Raw genomic sequence first — 26,438 nt, forward strand, 5'->3', positions numbered from 1 at the left:
TATTATTCTAATATGGTTTTTATTTTTTAAGTTTCAATTCAATTTGCCAACATATAACACCCAATGCTTATCACATCATATCACATGCCCTCCTTATCAACAAACATTTTTGAGAGTCTTATATTCTAGGTACCATTCTAGGTGTTGGTGGTATAAGCAGAAAACAAGACAGACAAGATCCCTGTTCTTGTGGAATTTATATTCTAAGGGAATCAGGATTAAGATTGTAGAAGATAAAACTTCAATGCTTTATCTTGGCATTCAGGGACTGTCTTTGTGTCTTTTCTCCACCTGCACCTCTGGACACCACTTTTAATTCACTCCCCACCCACGTATGCCTCAGGGCAGTGGTGAAAGGTCTTATCCAAAGGTATACAGCCACTAAGCACTGAAGTTGGTACTCAATCTATATATGATGGTTCTAAAGTCTGGTGCTGTTATATGTATATTCCAGGTTCTGAGCATACTGTAGGGGTTCAAAAGCTACTTCTTGGTGGATTATAGTCTCACATTTATTTTGCCTTCCTTTGACACCATTCCAGGCCAGGGCATATTTCTTCTAGTTAACCCGAATGACAGATCATAGAATTTTCTTTGAAAGGTTCTAAGACCAGGTCCCAGAGTAACCCTATTCAATGGAGCATCAGTGTGAGGGACAGATGGGGCTTGAGGGAGCTTGTGAGCTGAGGAGACTCCAAGGACTAATAGATTCCAGGATTTTTGGGGTTGCTGAGGATTCTGTGGACTTTAGTAATTCCACAGACAGGGGACTCCAGGTAGGCATGTAGTTTTCACAGGCTTTATCAGTTCCAGTTTATCTTGCTTTTTCTGGAAGGTTAGGGTAAGGGATGCTACAGAGCAGGGGCAAAGAAAGAAGATATTGGAATAGGTCTAGAGGTGAGGTATTCAAATCTTAAAAGGAAAGAATCCTGTCTCTCTAAGTACAGAATTAAGGCAATGTGGAGCAGACATTGGTTTCACCTTTTCTCAGAATCTCATGATTGGAGTCTGTGACCCTGTCTTCTCCTGCTGGTTCTCTGTGTGCATTCCCGGCACCAGGAGCCCAGACCTCCGGGCAACCATAACTCCATCTCAGCCCAGTTACTTTAAGGCTGCCTTCCCACCGGCCTGATTGTTCTCTGAGGACAGGGCTTGAGTCTCATCCATTTCCGACACCCCAGCATTGCCCAGCATGGAAGGTAGGAGATACTGCAGGACACTTTGGTAGAATTTAACAGTTGTATGGTTTATCCACGAAGGAACACCATATCCTAGCACAGTGTGTAAGGAGGGCAGCAGGGCATTTCCAGTCCTAGAGAATTATAAATTGTAAATAATACTGAGGCCTGTCTCTTCCAAGCCCTGCTGAGGATGTGGGGTCCAAGGTAAATGAAGGAGTACCTTGGCTTTGGCATAGTTTTCAAGCACTTCAGCCTAACTTGGGCCTGTGGCATCTACAGACTGTGTTGACCAGTCTGCCAGGCACTCAGAGACCAAAGCCTTTAGTTTCCACTCTGATGCCACAACCACTCTTAGGGGCTCTTTCAACCTTCTCAGTGTGGATTCAGTGTGAAGGGGTGTGTGTGTGTGTGTGTGTGTGTGTGTACATTGCTGATTTGAATTAGTCTTTGTCTTAATTTTCATCTTCCCTTCTTTGGGCCTTAGCTTCATCATCCATAAGTGGTCTGCCAGCACATTCTGGCATTCTAGATGCCCTATAGGATTGAGGATGATAATTCCTTTAAACACTGTCTGTGTTTCTCTTTGTGAGTCTTATTGCCACTATTCTGATAGAGAAGATTCCAGGCACAATGGATACCCACCAATATCCAGTTCTCTGAAACTGGGGTGATTGTGGGTTTTTCTTGTTCCTTAGGCTTCAGAGACATCTTGGATTCTTGGCTTGCTCTGACTTTAGGGCTCTTTTCTACTTTGACGGCTGTAATTTTCTTTGCCAGCTTCATTCTGATAGGTTTCATTCTAAGGAAATGACCCCTTGATTAGTTCTGGCTCTCTACCTCCATGCCACCGCTCCCCCACCCCGCCTCAAGGGCTCTAATCTTGACCAGAAGTTCTGGTTTAGAGCCTCAATGACCCCATTGGCTTGGTGTGTTATCAAGGGCAAGCCACACAGCCTCTCTGTGAATTGATTTTGTCCTCTGTGGGGAGACCTTGCTTATTAGGCTCTGGGGCTCAGATGAGGTCAGCTATGAAAGGGCTTTACAAACTGTAAAGGATTGTTATTGGTCTTTAAGTACAGCTGATTATGCTCTAAAAATAGCTCCTCAGTTTGTCCTGCCACCTTATGTTTCTTCCTTCTCACCTCTGATAGCCAGTCAGTCCCCAGTCCCATCTCTCTTACTCTCTTACTGCCATCTACTCTTACATCTCTCTTACCTCATCACTTGCCTGGCTCAAACCTGGCTCTTTGCTGTGCAGTCTGTGGCACCAACTTCCTGCCTTGTTTCAGGCCTTTGGGCTCTTGCTCTTTGATCTGTGTACAGACACCTTGTATGAGGAGCTTTCCTTTCCAGTTTAGCACTGTTTCATGGATCCTAATTGAGGATCAAGTCCAAGATACTTGCACTGGCCAGAGGCCCCCCTGCTAAACTCTCTGGCCTGACCTCTGGCAACTCTGCCCTTCTCATTCTGGGCTTCTAGCCAATACATTTAGTCAACTTTCAAGAGTCTTTATAAACTAACACCAAGAAGCTTTTCCAACTTCAGTTTTAGCCATTTCCTCTCATTCTCAATGCACCTGACATTGCACAAAGACACTGGCAATTCCTCAAATGTGTCTCTGGGGTATGCATATACTACTTTCCACCTAACAAATGAGTACTCAGCACCCCCGGGACTGCTTCAGACAGCACTCCGGGGACTCTGCTGGCTTCTCCAGAACTGTCACTTCCTCCTTTGCTTTCTCCTTTATGAAATTCACTGAAAACCCCTGTCCCTTGGAACTGTTTGTGGCTCAACATAGTCCTGATGGCCCTGGACTGTAGCAACCATGTTTGATGCCTTCTTAGCTTGCCAGACCCTGAGCTCCTTGGGGGGCAGAGGTCCTGTCTTTCCCTTTCCATGCCAGCACTGCAGCCAGGGCCTGCCAGGTAGAATTTTAGCCTTGGTACTCACATGAGTGGGATGAGGCAAAGGAACAGCACTGCAGTTGTAATGGCTCCATAGACAACGCCCTGGATCAGCCCTTTCATGAACATCGTGGGAAGGAAAGAGCTCTTTCCTGGATAAAGGGAGCATGTGAGAAAGGCTTCTCTCCTGAGGCCTTGGAATTGGAACCAAAGCTCTGCTCCCTCCCCCTCCCACTCTTCCTCACCCAGTCACTGGGCCCCCTCTACCCTTACTTGGCATCAGTAGGATGCTCAAAGCATGGGTTCCATTTTGGTTCTTCCCTTTACAGAGAAGGCTTGTGCTCATTTTTGGCTGCTCTGTCAAACTGATGGTGCTGTTGGCCCAGGGGGCAATTAAGATGGAAGTCACCTGGAGTCTGCCATCTGTGTTGTTCACACCTACAGGGACACTGTCCATCAACCACTGCACAGAGGGTGTGGGGATCCCATGGAAAGAACAGCTGCACTGCAGAGTCTTCTCCAAGGAACAAGAGGAATAGAGCAGCCTGGCAGGTGCTGTGGGGAGGTAGGGACAGCATTTAGCAAGGAATCCTGACTTCCTTTCTCCATTTCCTCCAGGACCCAGCCTTCTCCTCATTCATGATTCCCAAGGAACTTCAGAAAGACTTTCTGGAAGCCCAGAGGAGCAAGGCTTCACAGACCAGTTCTCCTTTATTCTCTCTCTTCACCTGGACCTGACTAATGGCAAGGGAACTTTCTGAGGATCTACATTGCTTCTGACCCCTTACCTGACCCCCACTGCCACCCCCAGGTTAGACTTCCCAGTCTCAGCTCCTACTTCCCTCTTCCTTCCATCCCTCAGGCTCTACTCCTTAGATCCACCTATGATCAACTCTGTCTCTTACAGTCTGGATGCCGTTGGGCAAGTCACTTCTCCTCTCTCTGCTCTTTCCCAGTTTGAAAAATAGGGGTATTCTCTGAACCTGTGTCATACTATCATGGATGTAAGAATGGATGCCCTAAGGTTGGCAGTGTTCCTAGCTGAATATATGGAGAATGGGTAACAGAACACCCTTCTAGACTTCTTTCTTCCCAGTCCAAGGTGACCTTTGATTGAGCACTCATCCTAAGCAGAGATTGCTATGGTATTTTCTGGGTAAGAATATTCGAGACTGCCTCACTCTACATAGAATAGGTAGGCTATAGGGATCCCTGGGTGGCGCAGCGGTTTGGCGCCTGCCTTTGGCCCAGGGCGCGATCCTGGAGACCTGGGATCGAATCCCACATCGGGCATCCCGGTGCATGGAGCCTGCTTATCCCTCTGCCTGTGTCTCTGCCTCTCTCTCTCTCTCTCTATCATAAATAAATGAAAATTGAAAAAAAAAATTAAAAAAAATAAAAAAGAATAGGTAGGCTATGTTGTCCACTGGTGACTTGCCAGTTAATAAGGAAGGAATGGTTCTTACTGTTTCCACACACTTTTTCACTGGAGTTGTTTGAGGTTACAGGAAGAAAGGGGTGATTTTTTCTTAACCAGTAACCCTTGATTTGGTCTTCTCATCTAGGTCACTTGAGGGAATGAGGAATTTGCAGGGACTATCCCGCACTGCTTGTCCTCTGGATTATTTATTTTTACCATCTGGGAAAGCATGCCTGTGGATGACAGACATGGGCTAACCCTGGGCCTTCCAGCTCCTAGTGCTCTCATGCTTTCAACGACCATGGCTGAACGCCCACCCTCACCCCCAACTCAGCTCCCTGGCCCAATCTGCTGTTCACCCCAGACTCTCCCAGTCCCACCAGGACTCGGCACACAGTCTAAACCATGTTGGTTATTTGGTACCCTACACCCTTATGTCCTCTTTTTTCACACCCCCGCAGCCCATCCACCCCAGTCCCAGAGCCTCAGACAGCTCCAGCACTGCCTCTCATCCCACTCACCCAGCTGCAGCAGTGGTACTGCCATCTGTAGCAGCCGGCAGTCCTCAGGAAGAGGAGGTGCTAGGACCTTTGCCGCAGCTGGCTCTCACATCAGAGCTGTGTGGTTCAGAAGGGATGAGATGATGAATAACTGGAAGAGGATGTGTGGTTGGGAGAGTAGAAAGTATTCTTAGCAAGCCAGGGGCTTCTGTCTCTGCTCATCCTGGAGGCCTGTTCACTCTCAGAAGCAGGAATTATGTGGGATGGGATATTCAAGAGCATCTAGGGACAGGCAGCACACCTACCACCTCTGAGAGGCCTCAATGCCACGTGTCCTTCTCTCTCCTCTGGTCTTTCCCTCCCAGTCCCAGCCCACTTGGGAGAAACTCAGTTACTAGGGTCTTTGGGTTCTGTCTCAAAGCTAATAGGGATTCACGGAAGGGCTGTGTACCTCAGAGGGTCAGGGCCAGTCTGGGTGTTTGGAATAGCCCACTGGGGCCACGGGAGAAATGGTGTAGACCAGAGCAACTCAGGTCAAGTGGCCAGGGAGGAACCTGGAGAGGTGGTCAGGAAAGAATGACATGCTTGCGTTACTGAGTGGGCCGTGAGGATGGAGAGGATGGGGTAGCCTTCAGAGATCCTTTGGGAAAACGAAAATGGACAGGAATTCCTACTACTCATAGGAAAAGTTCCAAACTTCCTTGCTGTGAAAATGAGGTTCTCTGAAATTTTCCCTGACCCTTGCTTTTCTGTCTCCCTGTGCCTTTCTCAACATTTTCCATGCCAAAGGGAAAACGCTACCTTCTTTAGTGCTCCCCCTAAACATTCTTCTCCCATCATTCAGGGATTTCTCCCTTTCACAGCTATTCCTCTTGCAACTCCGCTTCATTCACATTCACATCCTACTTCAATTTCAGAGCTGAGTTCAGTGTCACCTCCTGCATGCAACCTTTCCTGATCTTCCTACCCAGTCTCAAGTGGGGAAATCTTTCCCCTTCCAGAATTACCACATTATTTCATTTGTTGTCTTTTGAGGAAAGAATCAGTTTTTTCCTTCTACTAAAGTTATTTGTTTTTGTGCAGCCAGACAACTACCTACCCTGCTCTTCGTTACAACAAATCCAGCTTTGTTTAGGGGTGTGATGCTGCAAGCTAAAGCACCACTTTGTCTAGATTCCTTTGCAGTTAAGGTGGGACACATGATATTGTTTTAGTGGAAGTGAGCTGAAGATTCCTGGGGAAGTCTCCTTTTCCTAATATTGTCATTTCCTTCTTCCTTGTCACTTCCTTCTCCTTCCTCCCTAAAATATGGATGTGCTACTAGAGGTAGAACAGCCACTTGGCAGCCATGAAGTATCTACAACGATGAGTGCCGCTCATGAAGGAACATTCTATTTTTTTAAAAGATTTTATTTATTCATGAGACACACAGACAGAGGGACAGAGACAGAGACAGAAGGAGAAGCAGGCTCCCTGTGGGGAGCCTGATACAGGACTCGATCCCAGGACCTGGGATCATGACCTGCGCTGAAGGCAGACACTCAACCAGGCGGCACAGCCTACCTCTGAATATGTCCTTACATGAGGAAGACAAACTCTCATTTGGTTAGGTCACTCTAGTTGGGAAACTAAAGAAATAACTTAAAAAAAAAAAAAAGAAATAACTTAGTAGAGAATCTACCTCAGACTGAACTCTTTAAGGGAAGGCTATACAACAAATAGACCCTTGTGATCTCAGAACAGCTTAGAAAGTGACCTTTGATAGTCACTGATAAATGTTCAAATGTCAGTCTCACTTTTCATGAAATTATCTCGCCCCCCCCCTCTTTTTTTGGCAAAGCATTAAGAGCAGGAGCCCTGGATTGGAGCACTGATTATGTAAGCTATGTCACTGATTCCCCAGAGGACCACAGACAGATCCTTTTCCTCTCTGGGCTACAAGTCTCTCATGTCTGCATTAATTTCTGGAAAAGGCAGGATGAGGGGATGTGTCCTTTGTCTAGATTCCTTCCTGTGTCCATCTATAATTCCTTGTGGCAGACACTGCTGGCTTCGGACCCAACAGGTATCTCAGCACCACTGTCCCTGTTGCACTGTCCCCAATACAGAGACTGAAGATAATAAATAGTAATGTTCCCAGGTTCCCTTACATATATGTCCTCGTATTCAGGTAACATGGTTCTGGTCAAAGAGAAAAAAACCTTTCCAACCAAATTGGTATTTTACTGTTCAGAAAGGTCACTTAAACTTAGAAGGGAAAAAAGAAAGCAAAACCCTAAAATTGAACACAAACAAGAGCTAGTAAACAAACACAATAATAGAACAATTCTGGAAGAATATCTATTTCAAATAACTTTTGAACGCAGTGCTTTGGCTGTACTGTCTAAAGGGGGGACAAAGAAAGCTATCAGTATTGGTATTGTAATTTTGAAACTATGTTTTAAAGATTTTCACAGTAAGGAAAAAGAGAAACAATATAAAATACAATAATTTTTTTTAAGATTTTATTTATTTATTCATGAGAGACACACACACACACACACACACACACAGAGAGAGAGAGACAGGCAGAGGGAGAAGCAGGCTCCATGTAGGGAGCCTGACGTGGGACTTGATCCCTGGTCTCCAGGATTACACCCTGGGCTGAAGGCAGGTGCTAAATCGCTGAGCCACCCGGGCTGCCCAAAATACAATAATTTAAGAGAAGAAAGTAAAGTTTGATTTTAATTGGCAATATCAGTACAAACCCGTGGTTAAAAAACAAACAAATTCTATTTCCATGTTTTGTTCACAGAAAGAGCCTAGAAGCAATGAGACATCCATAGCAATAAACATGCCTAGCACCTAAATCTCAGTTTCTAAATAACATCCATCAATGTGCTGGAGCCTGTGTGAACCAGCTTAAGGAAGCTAATTATTAAATTTTTAAGAATGTTGCAAACTGGGTGTCAAAAGCACAGTCATTACTATAAATTAAGTTATATAAATTCATAAACAAACTATGTTAAAGACAAAGGTAATAATTACTTGAAACTGATTAGTTCCTAATTTGTCTAGTACATTTTACTGTTATCTGTGTTCTTGAGGTTATTTACATCTATTTAATCTGTATGATGGAAATACTACATAATGGTGTGCTACTGGATCTCTTCTTAATCCTGTATCATGAATTGGTAGCTTGAAACTGTCTATGGTGGGGGGGGGGGGGATTGTTTGGCAATGCTACAATTCAGGGCTTTCTTTTCCCTTTGGAGATCCAGTTAGTAAATATTTACTAGCATACCATTGCTAATATTTCCCATTCAAAGGAACTCATTCATCTTGGAACAGCCTTCCATAAACCAAGCAGCTCTTTGTTGGTCATTTGAGAGGTACTTATTGCTACCATCCAAGTAGCAATAGGATCTGGCATCGCCTCAGGTGGTAAAAGAGGGAAAAAAAGACCACCTGCTTGTGAATACAATGAATACCTCCTCATAATCCCTTGGTAGCATGTTCCTCTATAAACCATTTCCATTTTATTACTAAACTCTTCTGGGCATAGCCTTCATTATTAGCAAGTTTATCCAACATTACCAAAGATATCATGAGTATTTCAGGTTTTAGGATTATTTTACTTCCTTCAGTTCTTATGGGCAGTTTCAGTCAAAGGCCAACAAGCTAGCTGGTTGTCTTTAAAATGGAAATTTTCTGATTAAAAAGAAAAATCCCAGAGATCGCCACTGGGTGGTGCTCACTGGCTTTTGTTATAAACTGCAGTTTCCATAAGGACTTTAAAGACCTCATTCTAGCAGCTTTATGGTTAGGGGCTAGCCATAGTCCCAAATGTAGAATATGCGTCAACCAAAATTGAAATAAGCCAATCAAACAGTAGGTATCTGACATTTTTTCTTTTTTTCACCAGATAGCCTATATTTTTCAAATTAACAACCTGTTTGGGCTTGGGCAATTTTATTGGCTCCCATTTAGCATGTCCAATCAATATTGGTTGAAGGGAGGATTTACATGCCTCCTGTTTCATAGTGCTAGGTAAGGGAAATGTCCTCTAGTAAGACACGGCACCTACTTACATTCAGATAAAGGAACGAGAGACACAATGGCTTTACATAAAATCTGTTCAAGTATTCCATTTCTATCTTAAACCCTCACTTTAACCCCCTTAATACTTGTATTCCTGTATCTTCCCAATGTAACTTTAATTCTCACTAGGACTCACGATGCATGGGGTGCCCAGCTTAAGGAGTCCCAGAAACATCTCTTCTCCAGACCATTTTACCATTAATGTGTCTATGGCTTTGAGTCTCCAGCTGAGCATGGAGCCAAAGAACCCAGGCCTTTTTTTTTTTTTTTAACCAATCTTTATCTTTTTTTTTTTTTCAGGTGAAACAATTTTATTTCACAGTTGTCTTTAAAACCACAAAGACACTATGTTCTTCATATAAAAACATTAGTACAGATAACTATACTTTCTAGAAAATGATTATATAGACCCTCTCAAAGAAAAATGCACACCATTATATGGTTCAGACAAGTTACTTGGGAAAAACACATCTGGACCGATTCCTAAAACATACCAGAAGACCACGCTGCATCTTTTGGTTCAAAGTATAGATTACTGTCATCAGTAAGGGCTCCTGCATTCTTACATATTTGATAATACACATATAGACTGGTTTGTGACTTAATGCTCCATTGGTTCATCAGCCTTTTCTGCAGGTTCATCAGCAGTTTGAGCAGGCTGTGCCTTTCTCTGTGGTCTTTCTTCAAGACCTTCCAGGAACATCATCATCATCATAAATCGTAAACTCCAAGTCTTTACCAACAATTCCAATGGAAACATTCTTTGTAGTTAGGTCCTGTTCTGCAGGAAGTGTCTCTCGTAAGGCACGCAGACCATGTTTAACCAGTTCATTCAAATTGCACTCCATAAACCCAGACATATGTCTCTCCAAGTAAGTGCGAGCTGATTGAGAACGGGCTTCAATGGACATGGCTCTACAGTCAAAATAGTTGGCAGATGGACAGGTTTGGAAAATGTGAGGGCCCATATCATCATAACCAGCAATAAGCAGTCCAACACCATATGGTCTCCGGCCATACCGTTGTGTTGGTATCTGGGTCTTGCTTCCAATTAGAGATACAAGAGGAGACACAGGAAGAGGTCTGTCAAATACAAATCTGGAATCCAAACACTCCTGGCGCATAAAATTACATAACAGTCTAGCATCAGCAGTAAGTCCCGCAATTGAGATACCAATATGGTTATCAACATGAAGAATTTTCTTCTGATGCGCTGCAAGCTCTGACTGTGCTCTCTTCAATGCAACCAACACCGCATGGGTTTTTGATTTCAGACCAACTGTGGCTGAACCTTGTTTGACAGCTTCCATTGCATATTCAATTTGATGAATCCTGCCCTGAGGGCTCCAAACAGTGACGTCATTGTCATACTGGTTGCGAAACACGGTTCCGGCGCGGATCCCGCTGCGGCCTCCGGCCCCAATCTTTATCTTGATTAATTATGAGATCATCACCTCAGGCAGTTTGAAGTTAGAGTCCCATTGTCACATTTGCCTTCTGGCTTTTGAAATTCCTCCAATTTAGAGTAACTAGAATAGACTTGATTAGGATCCTTCAAAGTTGAGGGACCATCTGGGGCTCCCCCTGGTCCACCCAAACTCCAAGAGCACTGTTCTAAGACCTCTGTTTTTAATCCCATCAATGTCCATTCTATTTCTTAATAATGGTTTAAAGATAAGGCAGTCTCTTTGGGATGAATCCCCCCCCCCTTTTTTTTAAACATTTTATTTATTTATTCACGAGAGAGAGAGACAGAGAGAGAGGAAAAAGCAGGCTCCATGCAGGGAGCCTGATGTGGAACTCGATCCCAGGACTCCAGGATCACAGCCCGGGCTGAAGGGAGGTGCTAAACTGCTGAGCCACCCGGGGAATCCTGAGCTACCTGGGAATCCCCCGGATGAGTCACTTTGACACTTTCCTTTTTCTTTCTTTCTTTCTTTCTTTCTTTCTTTCTTTCTTTCTTTCTTTCTTTCTTCTTTCTTTCTTTCTTTCTTTCTTTCTTTCTCTTTCTTTCTTTCTTTCTTTCTTTCTTTCTTTCTTTCTTTCTTTCTTTCTGATTTTATTTATTTATCTGAGAGAAAGATTGCATGGGGGTGGGGAGCAGAGCCACACAGGACTTGATCCCATGACCCTGAGATCATGACCTGAGCCAAAGTCAAGGGTCAGATGTTTAACAGACAGCCACCCCAGCCCTTTGTCTTTCATTCTCTTGTGAATTACTCTAATTTTCTTTGCTACCTGTTGTTTCAACATGGCTTTTCCTTTTAGTAGCAGCTCTGAGGTTAGCAGCCATAGTTCAGACTGGACAGAAATCAAACTTGGCCCAGTGTCAGGATCCACTCCAGCGCTTTTCTTTACTTTCATTTTAGCTTTTATAGATAAAACTAGCCAAAAGGATTGTACATTTAATTTGTTTCTTGAGATTTTGAATTTCTTTATGCATCCACCGAGTCAACTCTTCCAGAGTTGGATCCATAATTTTTTTAAAAATTGGTAACATTAACCTCTTATATCTAATTGCAGAACAGTTGCATTTTCATGTCCACAAGTGACTTTGGGGACATGAAAAAAATATTCATCATCCCCTGACTTCACATCCTTACTCCTTCCCAAAACGTATGTTTCACTGAACTAGGTTCTCACAAATCTAATTTCTGTTTCCAACTGCAAAGTCAGTGAACAGTCCCAAACCACAATATCTGCAGCAATTGGCACAGAACAGTCAGGATTGGGCAATGAATACCAGGTTCCCTATTTTTTGCCCCTGCTTCCAGCTCAGAACCGATCAAAGAAAGTTAAATCTGCTCACAATTCAATCACATAAGATACCCCAATTTGTAATTAGCTAACCTTCAGCTTACCTATGATCACAATCTCTAAGCAGACCCTGTCTGAAACTTCTTTTTCCCACTATGCTACCTGCCTTTGAGTTGTTGGCCGAATGCAAGTGATGGTGGCTGACTCTGGCTACAGCAAGCTCTGAATAAGTAACTTGTTTGTTCTCATTTGAGCAGTCTTCGTTTATTTCCAGAAACTCCAAGGAATTAAGTCTTAGGATTTCCTTCTTGTGGAGGAAGAAACTGAAGCTTGGAGAAGTAAGTGACTTCCTTAATGCACTGAGCAAGTGTACTTAGAGACAGATGTAAAACTTAAGTTCCTTGGGGCACCTGTGGCTCAGTGGTTGAGAGTCTGCCTTCAGTTCAGTTCGTGACCCCTGGGATCAAGTTCCTCACCAGCCTCCCCATTGGGAGCCTGCTTCTCCTTCTGCCTGTGTCTCTGCCTCTGTGTCTTGCATAAAGAAATAAATAAGATCTTAAAAAAATAATAAAACTCAAGTTCCTCTTTCTCCACACTAACTTTCAAGAGAACAGAAAATATATAAACTACTTATATTGTTTGGCCAACCATCAGCAGAGTAAGGGTAGAAAGTAAAGTTAAAAGTTTAAATATCTTTGCTCTCATCTCAGAAAAAGGAGAAAAAAATCAATCACCTCAGACTTAGGAAACACGTCTCTAAATCAAATGAAGTCATACTTAGGAAGAAATCAAGAATCAAAACCTCGGGAGTCCCTTTTGACTCTCTTTTCTCTCATAGTCCACAGCCATGTCAGAAAATGTTGGCACGGCTTTTAAAATAAATTCAAAATCTCACTACTTCTAATCAATCACCTCCACTGAGGCCACTCTGGCCCAAACTACCATCCTCTCTCACCCAGATTGCTACAGTAACCTGCTCACTGGACTTGCTGCTCTACCTTAGTCTCTGTCCATTCTATTCCCCACAGTGGCAGCTGGAGGGACTCTATCAACACCTCAGTAAGATCCCACCCTTTCTCCACTCAAAACTCTCCAGTGGCTCTCATCTCACTCAGAGTAAAAGTCAAAGTTCTGTACTGGTAGCCTTCTTGAACTTTGCTTCTCTGACCTCATGTCCTGCCACTCTGTGGAGGCTCTCTACTTCCAAACTCAGTCTGCTTCCTCTAATGAGTCTCAGGAAGCACATTCCCTAATGACTGGCACTCTCATTCATTCCTTCTAACAACCAACATTTTGAGTACCTCTTTATGTCAGGCACTGTTTTAGGGATAAGGCAGTGAACAAGAATGAGACAATCCATGTCCTCATTCTAGTATGGAAGGCAGACAATAAACAAGTTGGCAATTAAGATAATTTGATAACTATTAAGTACTATGAAGAAAAATAATGCAGGATAATAAGATAGAGGGTTATGGGGTGGTGGCCATGGGGAAACAGTTGAGGTAGGGTGGTCACAGAAGGCCTCTTTGAGGAGGTGACAGTTGAGCAGAAACCTAGAGGAAGGAAAGCCACATCTGCTGCCTTTTTGCACTGCCAATCCCCCCCACCCCTGCACCCCCCTTGCCCTTCTCTGATATAAAACCATATTTGGATGTTGGGATGAGCCCTGTCTGGGTCTTGGCCCAGGCTCTGCTAGTAAATCACTGAATAGCCTTGGCCAAATATTTTCTCCTCTCCACTTTTCCTTTTGATTTCCTCATCTGTAACATGAGTGGGTTTTATGACTTGGGATATAGTGATCCATCTAGCTCTAAAACTCTGATTTCTTCTCTGTCAGTCTTTAGAGATACACAGGAGGACTCCAACCACCCTCTCTACTCTTCTCCCTCTACCATTTCCCTTTGCCCATCATTTCTCTTCTCCATTTTACCTTTGGCTCCTGTTCCAAGGGCTCCAGGAAATCCTTTGTCCTCAGCACACTTGGGATGGTGTATTTCTTTGGCAAAATCTAAGTGGTAAAAAGGGTTTTCCCATCTTGCTGTGGGAAGGACCCTCTTTTGGATCAACTGACCTACTTATGCTGACCGGAAATCTGATTTTATAGGGAAACCAAAGACTAACAGTGAAGTGGATTAATTGGCTGACACTTGGGATAACGGTGGGACCAACGACTGAGCGCCTTACAGGGAGATTAACTTATTAAGAGCCTGCTTCAGAGGGTGCGTAATTAACTAACAGGGCAGTCTGCGAAGGGAAATGGGTGGATTATCCTATTAACTGATTAATTGGTTCACAAGGAACTACCTGTTGCCTCCTACGGGCACTAATCTGATCATTAATCAACAGATCACCTGAGGACCCTCTGGCTGCCCTTGGGGCTGACCAAGTGACTTACTTGGTGGCAGGCTAAATTCAGTCAGGCTCCTGGTGACGGGCGGACTGATGAGCCAGCGGCTGCTGCTGACTGCTCCAGCAGGGGTTTCGGTCCCCCTGAGAGGCTCAAGGCCCTGCCCTGGGGTCTAACCCACCCCGTATCTGCGGAGCAGGGCTGCCTGACAGAGAAGCCCCGCTTTCCTGGTAGCCCACTTTGGGCAGTCCCAACGCAAGACGCGCACCCAACGGTTACCAGAAAAGCCAACAAGGCAAGAAGAGCTCGTGACAACAGTTAGCTTTCATCTGTGCACGGGGAAGATGTGCAGTGGCTGAAGTCTCCTTTGGTCCTGAGCTCTGGCCTTGCATGGGCGCGTCTACCCTGCAGCCAATCAGCGGCTGCAGGGGCCTCTTCTACAGCCAATCAGCGGCGGCACAGGCCTATGCCGCAGCCAATCAGTGCTGCAAACGCTCTTACCCAGCAGCCAATCAATGAGGCAGCTGCAACCAGGCAGGCAGGAGCGGCGCGCGGTGCGGTGGGAATGTGGGTGTCCGCTTTCTTCTTGGAGAGGCTTTGATGTTGGTAAGGAAAACCACGCCACCCTCCCAACTCTGATGGCTCAGTTCCTCGTTGTACTCATTAAGTACTTAATTAACCATAAAAATTTTAAGACATTTATTGCTATTAAATATAGTTTTGCTTATGGTCTATTTCACTAGAATGTAAGCTCACTGTGGCCAGAGGTGAGGTTTTTTTTGTTTGTTTGTTTGTTTTCTTTTTTGTTTTGTTTTTACTGAAGTTTCTTGCATGCTTGGAATATTGAGGATATTTAATATTCATCAATAAGTTTTCATTTAATCATGAACAGGCTGGGGGAACAGGAACTCAAAGTTTCATGTTAGCAGTATGAGATTGATTCATCTTACTGAAACATAGCTCTCATCATGTCCCATGTATGTACTCTGTCTCCTACTAGACTGTAAGCTCCTTTTGGGCAGGACAGATGTCAGAGTCCTCTTTGTATCTCCTATAGTACTTGTCAATAAATATTTCTTAAACGGAAAACAACAAAAAAATTCATATTTAAGCATATGTTTATTTATTTTTTTATTTGACTATTTTATTTTTAAAAGATTTTATTTATCTATTTATTCATGAGAGACACACACACACACAGAGAGAGAGAGAGAGAGAGAGAGAGGCAGAGACATAGGCAGAGGGAAAAGCAGGCTTCATGTAGAGAGTCAGATGTGGAACTCAATCCCCAGACTCCAGGATCATGCTCTGAGCTGAAGGCAGATGCTCAACCGCTGAGTCACCCAGGTGTCCTCTAGGCATATGTTTAATTGGCCAAATACTGCCAAAGAATTTTCCAAAGTGGATGAACCAGTTAACACTTGAGCCAGCAACCTATGAGTTACAGATGCTCCACATCCTTGTCAACATCTGATAATAGCTGGTCTTTAATTTTAGCCATTAAAATTTTGTTTGTGTAGTGATACCTTATTGTAATTTTAACTGCATATTCCTGAGGGGTAATGCTTTTTAATGTTTTTTTTAAAAGATTTTTATTTATTCATGAGAGACACAGAGAGAGGCAGAGACACAGGCAGAGGGAGATGCAGGGAGCCTGATGTAGGACTAGATACTAGGACCCTGGGATCAGAACCTGAGCCAAAGGCATATGCTCAACCTTTGAGTCACCCAGATGTCCCTTAATTTTTTTTAATTGAAGTTTAGTTAACATAGAGTGATATGTTAGTTTTAGGTGTACGATATAGTCATTCAATAATTCTTTTTTTTTTAAGATTTTATTTATTTATTCATGACAGAGATAAAGAGAGGCAGAGACACAGGCAGAGGGAGAAGAAGGCTCCATGCAGGGAGCCCGATGTGGGATTCCATTCTGCGACTCCAGGGTCATGCCCTGAGCTGAAGGCAGATGCCCAACTGCTGAGCCACCCAGGTGTCCCTAGTCATTCAATAATTTTATACATACTCGGTACTCATCACCCTTATTGTGTATCTTAACCCCCATTCTCTGTTTCACTCATCCCCCTACCAATTCCCTCATTGCAACCACCAGTTTGTTCTCAATATTTAAGAGTATTTTTTTGTCTTTTTATCTTTGTTTGTTCATTTGTTTTGTTTCTTAAATTCCACATGAGTGAAATCATATGGTATTTGTCTATGTCTGATTTATTTCACTTAGCATTATACCCTCCATGTCCATTCATATTGTTGCAAATGGCAAAACCTCATCCTTTTCTATGGCTGAGTAATGTCAGTATGTATATGTATACATATACCACATCTTCACCCATTCATCTATCAATGGACAAATGGACACTTGGGTTACCTATATGTCTGGGCTATTGTAAATAATGCTTCAGTAAGCATAAGGATGTATATATCCTTTTGAATTAGTGTTTTTGTTTTCTTTGGGTAAATATCCAGTGTAGAATTATTTGGTATATTATAATTCTACATTTAATTTTTTGAGGAAACTCCATACTGTTTTACATAGTGGCTTCAGCATTTTGCATTCTCTTCATAAGTGCACAAGGGTCCCAATTTCTCTACAACTTTATCAACCTTATTTTTTTCTGGTTTTGATCTTGATTAGCATTTCTCTAGTGATTAGTGATGTTGAACATCTTTTCATATGTTCACTTCCCATTTATATATCTTTGAAGAAATGTCTATTCAAGTCCTTCACCATTTAAAAAAATTGGGTTATTATATTTGTTGTTGAGTTGTAGGACCTCTTTCTATGTTGTGGATGTTAATCCTTTATCACATTTCTGATTTGCAAATGTTTTCTCCCATTTTGTGGATTGCCTTTTTACAATGTCAAAAGTGTCATCAGAAGCACAAAAATGTTCAATTCTGATGAAGTTCAACTTACCTTCTTTTTCTTTTGTTGCCTGTGTTTTGTCATATCTAAGGGATATTGGTCTGTAGTTTCATTTTCTTGTGGTGTCTTTGGCTTTGGCATCAGGATAAACTCTTCATGGAATGAGTTAGGAACTATTCCCTGCTCTTTGATCTTTTTGGGAAGAGTTTGAGAAGGGGTGGTATTTATTATTCTTTCTTATTATTTTTTTCTAAAGATATTATTTTTAAGTAATCTCTACAGCCAGTGTGGGCTTGAACTTACAACTCTGAGATCAAAAGTCACATGCTCTACCAATTGAGTCAGCCAGGCATCTCTAATTCTTCTTTAAATGTTTGGTAGAATTCACCCATTGAAACCATCTGATCATGGACTTTTCTTTGTTGAGAGGTTTTTGATTACTGATTCAACCTTACTAATTATAGGTCTATCATATTTTCTATTTCCTCATGATTGAATCTTGCTAGATTATTTGTCTCCAGGAATGTGTTCATTTATCTAGGTTACCCAACTTGTACAATTGTTCATTGTACTCTCTTATAATCTTTTTTATTTTTGTAAAATCAATAGCAATGTCCTCAGTTTTATTCCTCATTTTGTAATTTGAGTCTTTTTCTTTCTTAGTTGATCTAGCTAAGCGTAGGCCAATTTTACTGATCTTTTTCAAAGAACCAACTTTTGGTCTTGTTGATTTTCTCTATTGTTGTTTCATTCTCTTTCAGTCATCTCCATTTTAATCTTTTTATTTCAACCCTTCTGCTAACTTTGGGTTTAGTTTATTCTTCTTTGTCTGGTTCCTTAATAGGTGACGTTAGGCAGTTTATTTGAAATCTTTTTCCTTTCCTAATCCAACCCATGGGAAAATGCAGGGCTGAGGGTGGGGGTCAGTTAGAGAATGCAGCTTGTCTGAGGAAGTTGATCTCAGAAGATATATACGTGCTGTGAAGATGGAGAAAGGGGACACTATCACTATGAGATAGAACCATGTGAATGAAGTAGGGAGAGCACAACAGGCCATGGAATGTTCAAGAAGTGGCAAGAATGTGACTGAGAGAAAGGGATGAGGCAGGTAACAGTGAGATTGTGGAAATTCTTGAGTAGCTCTCACTGGAATTGGCCCCTCATCTGGAGGGAGAGGGCAGACACGAAAGGGTATTTAGCAGGGGAGGAACAGATGGTCTGATGGGGAGCCAAGAGGCTGGGTAGGTGGCTGTTTTAATGTTCTGGAGGAATGAAGGTCAAGTAAGACCTGATCTGGACATGCAAAGGAGGGGACAGATCAGGAACTTGGTGACTCATGAAGACTGGCAATGAGAGAGAGAGAAGTGAAACAAAACTCTGGCTGTGAAGACTTGAAATAAGCCTTATACTTCTCTTTTGTTCATTTGCACATGAGTGGCCTTTCCCTGAGAACACAGAGTCACCCACCTGATCAGGGTGGGGTGGAAAACTCAACATCATGTATCTACAGGTTGAAACCTAGAGATTGTTTGGCCAGTTGAATGATGACCTGGGCAGCGTTTGGCCCTTGGCTGAATGCATGTTGACCAGGCTCCCAGAGCCGTTCACTGCACACTGGGCACAGTGCTGCCCTGTGTACATTAATTCAGTGCATTCTTAAAACCACCAAGTGAACTAGGGAGTGTTGTTATCCTCATTTGACAGAGGAGCAAGTGGAGGTAGCAACAGGTTAAGTGGTGAAGTGGATGTTTGAATTCTGGCAGAATGATTTTGAAGAACTTTAATTATTTTTTTTTAATTAAGAGGTAAGTCACATAACATAAATGATTTTATGAACATTTAGTGAACATTTAGAGGCATTTAGTACATTCACAATGCTGTGTAACCACCACCTCTATCTGATTTCAGAACATTTTCGTCGCCCCAAAAAGAAACACTACACCCATTAAATAGTCACCCTCTCCACAGCTCCTGGCAGCCCCTAATCTGCTGTTTCTATGAATTTACCTATTTTGCGTATTTGATATAAATGGAATCATACAATATGTGAGCTTTGTGTCTGGAGGATTTCACTTAGCATATTTTTGAGGTTCATGCATGTGGTATGTATCAGGGCTTCAGTCTTTTTATGGCCGAATCATATTTCATTATATGGATACACCACATTTTGTTTATCCATTCATCCATTGATGGGCATTTGAGCTGTTTCTATCTTTTGGCTATTATGAAGGGGCTTAAACATTTAATCACTGTCCCTTACCCCCTTTACAAAGACCACTTAGATGGTCTCTAGACCCACTGATTAGAGATGAATAGGGTCTGTGGAGGGTTCCAGAGGAGGGAGTTCCAGAATCTTTCCCAGGATGGCAGGAAGGGGTGGAAGAAGGCTTCATGCTGGAAGTTGGGCCAGGACCTGGTAGTTGCCTTTTGGGGCACTTTTTACCATGGCCAAGGGGACCTCCTAGCCTCCAGTGGGGGAGGAAAAGATGAAGACTCACCAGATTCAGGAAGTAGTTCAGACAGTGGCCTCTTAGAGGAACAGGCAGAGAGGAGCCTAAACTGGAGTCTGTGAGGTTGAAGAAGAGGAAGAGGCCTGTTTCGCAAGATCTCAGTGAGTATCAGACCAGAAATTGCGCCCTGACGGGAAGTTGTAATTAGTGCAGGCATGGGAGCATTATATTCTCCTTGCCAAGATGGCGGTTATCAGGGGCCATGCCCTCAGATGGACTTTCCCACATCCTGGATGGAGAACGGAGGGAAGAACCAGACTTGAGGGAAGATATGGAACTAGTATGGGATGCATTGAAAGTGAGGAGCCTATGGTGCTTCAGGGAGAGATGTTCAAGAAGACATAGGAATTTGGAGTCCAGAAGAGAGCCCTGGGCTGGCAATACAAGCTGGAGACCCCAGCAGAGCCCAGGAACATTGTCCCCTTGCACTCGAGTGCAAGGCATTTCAGAGGTTTGCTGAGCTCAGTTCATGTGCTGTGTCCAAGGCTGGGCTTTGAAAACATAGGGCCGGTTATAGTGCTGTCCCTGCCCTGGGGAGCTTACAGTCTGATAGAAATCAGAGTTAGATAATTATGAGGATAATATTTTTAAAAAATCTTAAAAAAAATCTTATTTATTTATTTGAGTGAGAGTGCATGCGAGAGTGGGGGTGGGCAGAGGGAGAAAGAAAGGGAGAGAAGCAGAGTTCGCTGAGCATGGAGCCCAGTTCTGGGCTTGGTCCCAACCCTGAGTTTATGACCTGAGCTGAAAGCAAGAGTTCTATGCTTAACCGAATGAGCCATCCAGGCACCCCATCTTTAAAATCTTAATGTAAATTTTGTTAAAGAGTACTATTCATACAGAAAAGGGCACAAATCACAAATATTTTACTCAGAAATGTTTCAGAGAGTAACCACATCCGAGCAGTTGGACTCACCCAGATCAAGATACAGATCTTTACCAGAAGAGTCCAGGAGGTCTCCACTGGCCCCTTCCTGTCACTACCCTCCAACAGTAACCAGCATCTGGACTTCTAAAACCAAAGATTAGCTTTGTCTATTTCTAAACTTTATATCAAAGATATCACATAGTGGGGACTCTTGTGTCTGCATTCTTTCACTCAACATTATGTTTGTAAGATTCTCATGTGTTGTATGTTTTTATTTGCTTCTTCCGCTGCATGGATACTCTGCAGTCTATCTACCTGTCTTACTGTTGATGGGCATTTGGGCACGTTCCATTTTTCAGCTGTGGCAATCAGAACTGCCATGAACATTCTTGTACACATTTGGTGAACGTTTGTAGGCACTTCTGTTGGAGACACACCTTGGAGTGAAATTGCTGGCTCCTGTGCTCAGTGTTAGTAGAGAGTGACATTTGTCCAAGTGGTTGTGCCAATTCTCTCTCCTCCTACCCTTAGTAATGCATGAGAGTTCCAGTTACTACATATCTTCATCAACCCTTTATATTCTTGCACAGGGGCTAATCTTCTCTGCATCTTTCCAATTTTTGTATATGTGCTGCTGAAGCACATTTGATATGCTCTAAGAAAAAAATCTTTATTGTGGCAAAGTATACATACCATTTGTTGTCATAGATGTACAATTAATGGCTTTAGTATGTTCACATTGTGCAGCTTTCACCATTATCCATCCTTAGATGGATGAAATTCTGTACCCATTAAATATTAACTATCCACCCACACCCCTAACCTCCCAACCCCTTGGTAACCTCTATATATTATTCCTTTTTATTGCTTTAAAAAACAACATAAAATTTACCATCTTAAATATTTTTAAGTGTATGGTACAGTGGTGTTAACTATATGCACTTCATTAAGCTCTAGAAAAGTCTTCATCTTGCAGAACTGAAACTCTACCTACTGAAAAGTAGCTTCTTATTTCCCTCATTTGCTGTTTCTAAGAATTTCATTACTTTAGATACTTCATATAACTAGAACCATGCAATATTTGTCTTTTGGGGACGGCTTATTTCATTCAATGTAATGTCTTCAACACTTGATATTCTTTATATTGTTTATATTATTTTAGCCAATGTGGTGGCCACGCCATGGCACAGCATTGGGGTTTTTATTCACATTTCCTTGACAGCTACTGAAGTTAAACACCTTTCTATGTACCTATTGGCCCCTTGAATATCTCACGTTTTTTATTGGGTTGCCTGCCTTTTTTGTTACTGATTTTTGGAAGATCCTTGTATATTCTTTTTATACTGTGGATGAATCTTTTGTTAGATATATGTATTAGGAAATACCTACTCCCACCAGAGAGTTACATTTAGAAATAGATTTACTTTTAAAAATAATACATGAACCACCCCTCACTACCAAAAAAAAAAAAAGAGAGAGAGTATATGTTCAGAAGCTGACATCTCCCTCCATCCCGAGAGAAACTTAACACGAGATATATCTAACAATGAAAATGGTACATTTTTTCTCCCACGGAACAATGTTCCTAATGAATATTATCCCCCATTTTACAGAGGAGGAAACACAGGGAGGTGAAGTGGTTTGCCTGCTGTTTGAACTTAACTGTGGCTTTCAGCCACTCTAAGGAGTGTCACATTCACATTTATAAACTTTGGTTCAGAGGGTAGTCAATTCATAGAGAATCAGTGCCTGACATGCATTTTTTCAGAGATGTCCTGCCCAGTCAGAGCTGGCCTTCCCAGTGACAGGAGCGGGTTGGGGGTTGTCATTTCTGGATCTTGATCTCTGCATACTCAGTTGTCTCTTGGTCCTGAAAGTTGTGTGGCTTCAGTCCATGGAAGCGGAGATTGGCGTAGTGGAGCTCCTGATCCTTCTCCGAGGGGGAGGTGGCCGCAGCTTGGGGCAGGGGCTCTGAGGGGCTGTCTGACCAGGGTTTGCTCAGGTGATCCTGAGTGGAATGAGGGAAAAGCATCGGAGCTGGCCTTTGGGTCTGGAGAAGAGAAGTGGGGTCTGGAGTTCACTTTCTCATTTAGCCACTTCATGCCCATTTCCTGAACATTCATTTATCCATCCATCCATCCAGCCAGCCAGCCATCCATTCATTCATTCACTCTTTCATTCATTTGTATCTTTAACAAATTTTCATCACAATGGCATTGAATCCTTATAACTTCCCCACTCTCCGGTGGATGATATAACTGTTATCCTTATTTTACAGATATGAAAATAGAGTAAGCAAAGTCAAGAAACTTCAGCACACATGATCTCTGACCTCAGCCTCTCAGGGCAACGAGAGAGTATCAAATTGCTATACGCACGTACACATGCAAATGATCTAATTGCAAATTGTGATCTGATGCATAGAAGCAGGGTGCCATAAGTGGGTGAGAATCACAGAGACCTGCCCTGTCTGCCCAGGGGCTCACAGGGTGCTGAGGATAGGCCTTGATTATTACAGGAAGGCATGATGACAGTCTGCCTGCATAGGGGAGGGAATATTTAAACTGGAGAATGAAAGGGGATTAGGGTCTGGCCAGTGCAAATGGGGAGGTCACAGGAAATTATGCATGCAAAGGCACAAAGTCACAGAGAATAAGCCTTGCCTGGGGATAAGGAGCTAATTTTGTGGTCAGGGGCAGGAAGTGGGCTGGAGAACTCGGGAGGGGACAGATCACAGAACACCAGACTGAGGAAATTGGACTACTGTCCAATACGGTAGCTCCTAGCCACATGTGGCTACAGAGCAAATGAAATGTGGCGATTCTGAAAGGAGGTGTGCCATGAGTATGAAATAAAACCTGGATTTCAAAAATTTAGTACCAAAAGAAGAAGAAGAAAGAATGTAAATTATCTCATTAATAATCTGTACATTGATTATTGATGAGATGACAGTGAAATAATATTTTGAACATATTGGGTTAAATAATACATTACATTAAAATTGATCTCATGGTTCTTTCTACTTTTTAAATGTGGCCATTAGTAAATTTTAAGCTACGTATGTGTCTCACATGATATTTCTGTTGGACCATGCTGGTCTAGATAGTGGGAAGCAAGCACAGGGGTGGCAGCTGTTTGGGGGAATTTCTTGCCCAAAGATTGGGCGGAGAGGTGGAGAGATGGAGTGGTGGAGGCAAGACCAGTGACCCAGAAGGGAGACAGTAAGGGCTCAGTAGGGAAGGGGCTAAAAGGAAAAAAAGCTTTGCTAAAAGGGAAATGAGTGAGACTCGGTCCATCACTGGCTGTGGTAGGTGGAGGAGAGGGGAGAGGAAAGGATGGCTCTCAGGTCTCTGAGTTGAGTGCAGCCAGAAATCCTGAGGAAGAACTGAGTTTGGGAAGTCGGTGAGGAACTTATCCTTTGGCATGCTGACAGTCATGAATTGCCCCATGGCTCATCCCAAGACACCAGATAGAAAGATGAAAGATGCCCTGGCCACTCACCTGGGAGATGGTATCCAATGCTGGATGGACACCATGATTGTGCACTGCTTTCTGGGTTGATTTTTGCCTGTAGGTCTTCACTCTGAGGAGAGAGATCAGGGCCCTTCAGCCTGGCTGCTCACTGCTGGGAGCCTGGAAGGATAACTGAGGCAGAGCATGAGGGATGCTGTCTGGCTGCAGAGACCAGGAAGAGACCACGTGTTCCCTCCTCCTGATGGCGGGAACCCTAGCCACAGCCATGATGTCAGGAGGCTAAATTCCTGATGCTGCTTCAATGAATTGCATCAGGATGACGAACTGCCTCCTCTCTGGCTTCATCACCTAGTCAGGTTTCTTTAGCTCTGTGCTTTGAGAATGAGGGATTCCTTGAGTCCCCTCCCCACCCAACCTCATGAGGCCTTCACCCAAACTGGGGCCACCACTCACGCGAAGAAGATGATGAGGCAGAGACAGAGAGCAAGCAGAGCCATGATACCAGCTCCCCAGATGGCCCCCTGAACCACACATGTCCTGGGCCCCAGTCTTCCTGCAGGTGAGAGATCTGGGGTAAACTCCAATCCTACTAGGCAGGCATCTGAGCATCCAACCTTCTGGAATCCATGGCCCAGGGCTGTGCCCACTTCTACCCAGGGCTGGCTTCTTTGTCCCCCACCCCTCTATGTGATCCTAGCCTCCGGTTCCCCCAACCCCTCCCCTGACAATCTATAGACAAATCTGACCTCAAGTGCCCTTTTGCCTGAGTCAGAGCCACTTCTCTCCTCAATTTCTTCCAGAATCCTGGATCATACTACCATCTCCCTGGGCATTACCCTTATACCCCCCTGACCTGGCAGCAGCAGAATGGTGGTGCTCTGTTTCCCGTGTGAATTCCAGGCTTCACAGCTGAGTCTGAGGCCTGAGTCCAGTGGTCCACTGAGGCTCATGTTACTGTTGGCCCAGGGCCCTGCAGCACTGGAGGTGATGGTCAAGGAGGTGTTGCTATAGTTCCCCTCCAGCAGCTCCTCCCCCAGCTGCCAGTGCAGAGAGGGGGGCAGCTGGGATTGAGCTGAACAGTGGCAGTGCAGATCCTTACCCTCCCAGGAGCAAGAGGGACCAAATAGCTTTGGAGGGTCTGTGGGAAGACAGGAGAAGGATCAGAGGAGGCCGCTCTCCCCAGGACCCAGGCAGCCCTCGCAGGTGTGTTCCAACTCACTCTTCACAAGTAGACTCAGGGATGCTTCCAGGGAGTCCAACATGTGCTGAGCTCGGCAGATGTATTTCCCATGATCCTCCAGTTCCACCCGGGGAAACTCCAGGATCCCAGGATTTGAGGGTTGTGAGGACTTCAGGGTCAGGCTACCCCGGGTCCAGCTCACGCTAGCAGGAGGGTTGCTGTCACCAATACAGACCAGATACAGAGCCTGGCCCTCCTGAAGTAGGAGAGACGAATCGTTCCCCAGAGCCTCAGTTCCTGGCAAGACAGAGAGAAAGTTAAGCCCTGGCTCTCACTAGGGGTATTCTCTCTCTGTCTCTCGGTCTCTCTCCTTTCCCTACATCATGTAAATCTGTCTCTTCTCTTCCACCACATGACTGGACCCCATGATTATGGAATCAGCCCAAGGGGACAGGGTTGGGAGCAGGTGCTTTAGCCTTTCCAAGAGGCCCTTGTGCATTCAATCTTTCTTTGTTCACTAAGATCTGTCTAATTTAGGTGTGTATGAGAGCTCACAGTCTTGTGAGTGAGATACCCCAAATCAGGCATCAAAGAGCAGTCTGATGTGTTTTGTGATGGGGGTACATTGTGCTGGGGAAACCTTGAGGATGGGAGTTCAGTGAGACTGTCAGGGCAGGGAGAGCTTCCTGGAGGAGGAGAGACTAAAGTGGAGCATGAGACAGGTGGGGAGCTGACATGGAAGGACATTGCTGAGGCAGGCACAGAAAGTGCAGCTGTACCTAGGGTGCGAAATGGCCCTGCATGCTCAGGGAAAAAAAACAGATGGTCCTGTAAGGCTTGAGTGAATGTTTATGTTTGGGTTGACCTAAGAGTGTTGACCTATGCGGCTACTGAGCATTCAAAAAATATTATTAGATTGGAGAAAGACCAAGATATGAAAGGAAATATTGATATGTGTAACAGTGGTTTACTGGTAAATGTTAACAACCAACTCATTAGGAAGTGGGAGGGAAGAAAAAAGTTCTGATTTGCAATATTTGCCAATTTCCTTAACGTAAACACTTACCTCTTGGCCAATTTCAAGCATCCAACTAGATGTCGCTGAACCCAGAATTGGGAAAACATGTACAGAGTTGACTCTTGCCAGCCATCAAGAGCCAACTCCAGTATGCCACTGAATGCCAACATCTCCCCTCAAAAAAACATGTTTTTGTCTAACAAACACCATGTGCTGAGTCAAAAGGCCATTATTAAGCTGGAAATAAATCCTTTCCACTAACACACAGCTGATTTCCTTAATATAAAAAGAGCTTTTCCAAATCATTAAGAAAA

General features: G+C 43.6%; 2 protein-coding genes, 1 long non-coding RNA gene and 2 pseudogenes across 11 annotated transcripts in view; 1 reads left to right on the forward strand and 4 right to left on the reverse strand.

The window, feature by feature from the left end:
• Positions 1-14,601, reverse strand: LOC144280989 (SIGLEC family-like protein 1). 9 transcript variants are annotated; one of them, XM_077843691.1, is made up of 7 exons: positions 14,473-14,601; positions 13,777-13,854; positions 5,031-5,126; positions 3,363-3,644; positions 3,136-3,241; positions 1,824-1,980; positions 1-851 (listed from the first exon to the last, which is right to left on the reverse strand). In XM_077843691.1, the coding sequence occupies exons 3-7, from the start codon at positions 5,053-5,055 to the stop codon at positions 837-839; spliced, it is 585 nt and encodes a 194-aa protein (XP_077699817.1). In that variant the 5' UTR covers positions 5,056-5,126; positions 13,777-13,854; positions 14,473-14,601; the 3' UTR covers positions 1-836. The 9 variants fall into 9 exon arrangements, with proteins under 9 accessions (XP_077699817.1, XP_077699758.1, XP_077699759.1 ...); XM_077843632.1 differs by having other exon boundaries at positions 1-1,980; XM_077843633.1 differs by having other exon boundaries at positions 1-1,980; positions 5,031-5,160.
• Positions 7,721-10,526, reverse strand: LOC144281023 (proteasome subunit alpha type-1 pseudogene; annotated as a pseudogene).
• LOC144281030 (uncharacterized) overlaps positions 14,233-26,438 on the forward strand; it is a 19,221-nt gene continuing 7,015 nt past the window's right edge. The window contains exon 1 of the long non-coding RNA XR_013349485.1: positions 14,233-14,799. This is a non-coding gene — a long non-coding RNA (uncharacterized LOC144281030). The remainder of the gene's footprint in view (positions 14,800-26,438) is intronic.
• Positions 20,997-21,095, reverse strand: LOC144289421 (U6 spliceosomal RNA; annotated as a pseudogene).
• The window catches only part of LOC144280969 (sialic acid-binding Ig-like lectin 13), an 8,843-nt gene continuing 3,513 nt past the window's right edge, over positions 21,109-26,438 (reverse strand). The window contains exons 5-9 of the mRNA XM_077843588.1: positions 25,146-25,403; positions 24,780-25,064; positions 24,380-24,479; positions 23,954-24,035; positions 21,109-22,502 (exon numbers count right to left, since the gene is read on the reverse strand). Of these exons, the coding sequence (XP_077699714.1) occupies positions 22,278-22,502; positions 23,954-24,035; positions 24,380-24,479; positions 24,780-25,064; positions 25,146-25,403 (950 nt within the window). The 3' untranslated portion in view covers positions 21,109-22,277. The remainder of the gene's footprint in view (positions 22,503-23,953; positions 24,036-24,379; positions 24,480-24,779; positions 25,065-25,145; positions 25,404-26,438) is intronic.

Source organism: Canis aureus, chromosome 1 (assembly GCF_053574225.1).
Source record: "Canis aureus isolate CA01 chromosome 1, VMU_Caureus_v.1.0, whole genome shotgun sequence".
Classification (NCBI taxonomy): domain Eukaryota; kingdom Metazoa; phylum Chordata; class Mammalia; order Carnivora; family Canidae; genus Canis; species Canis aureus.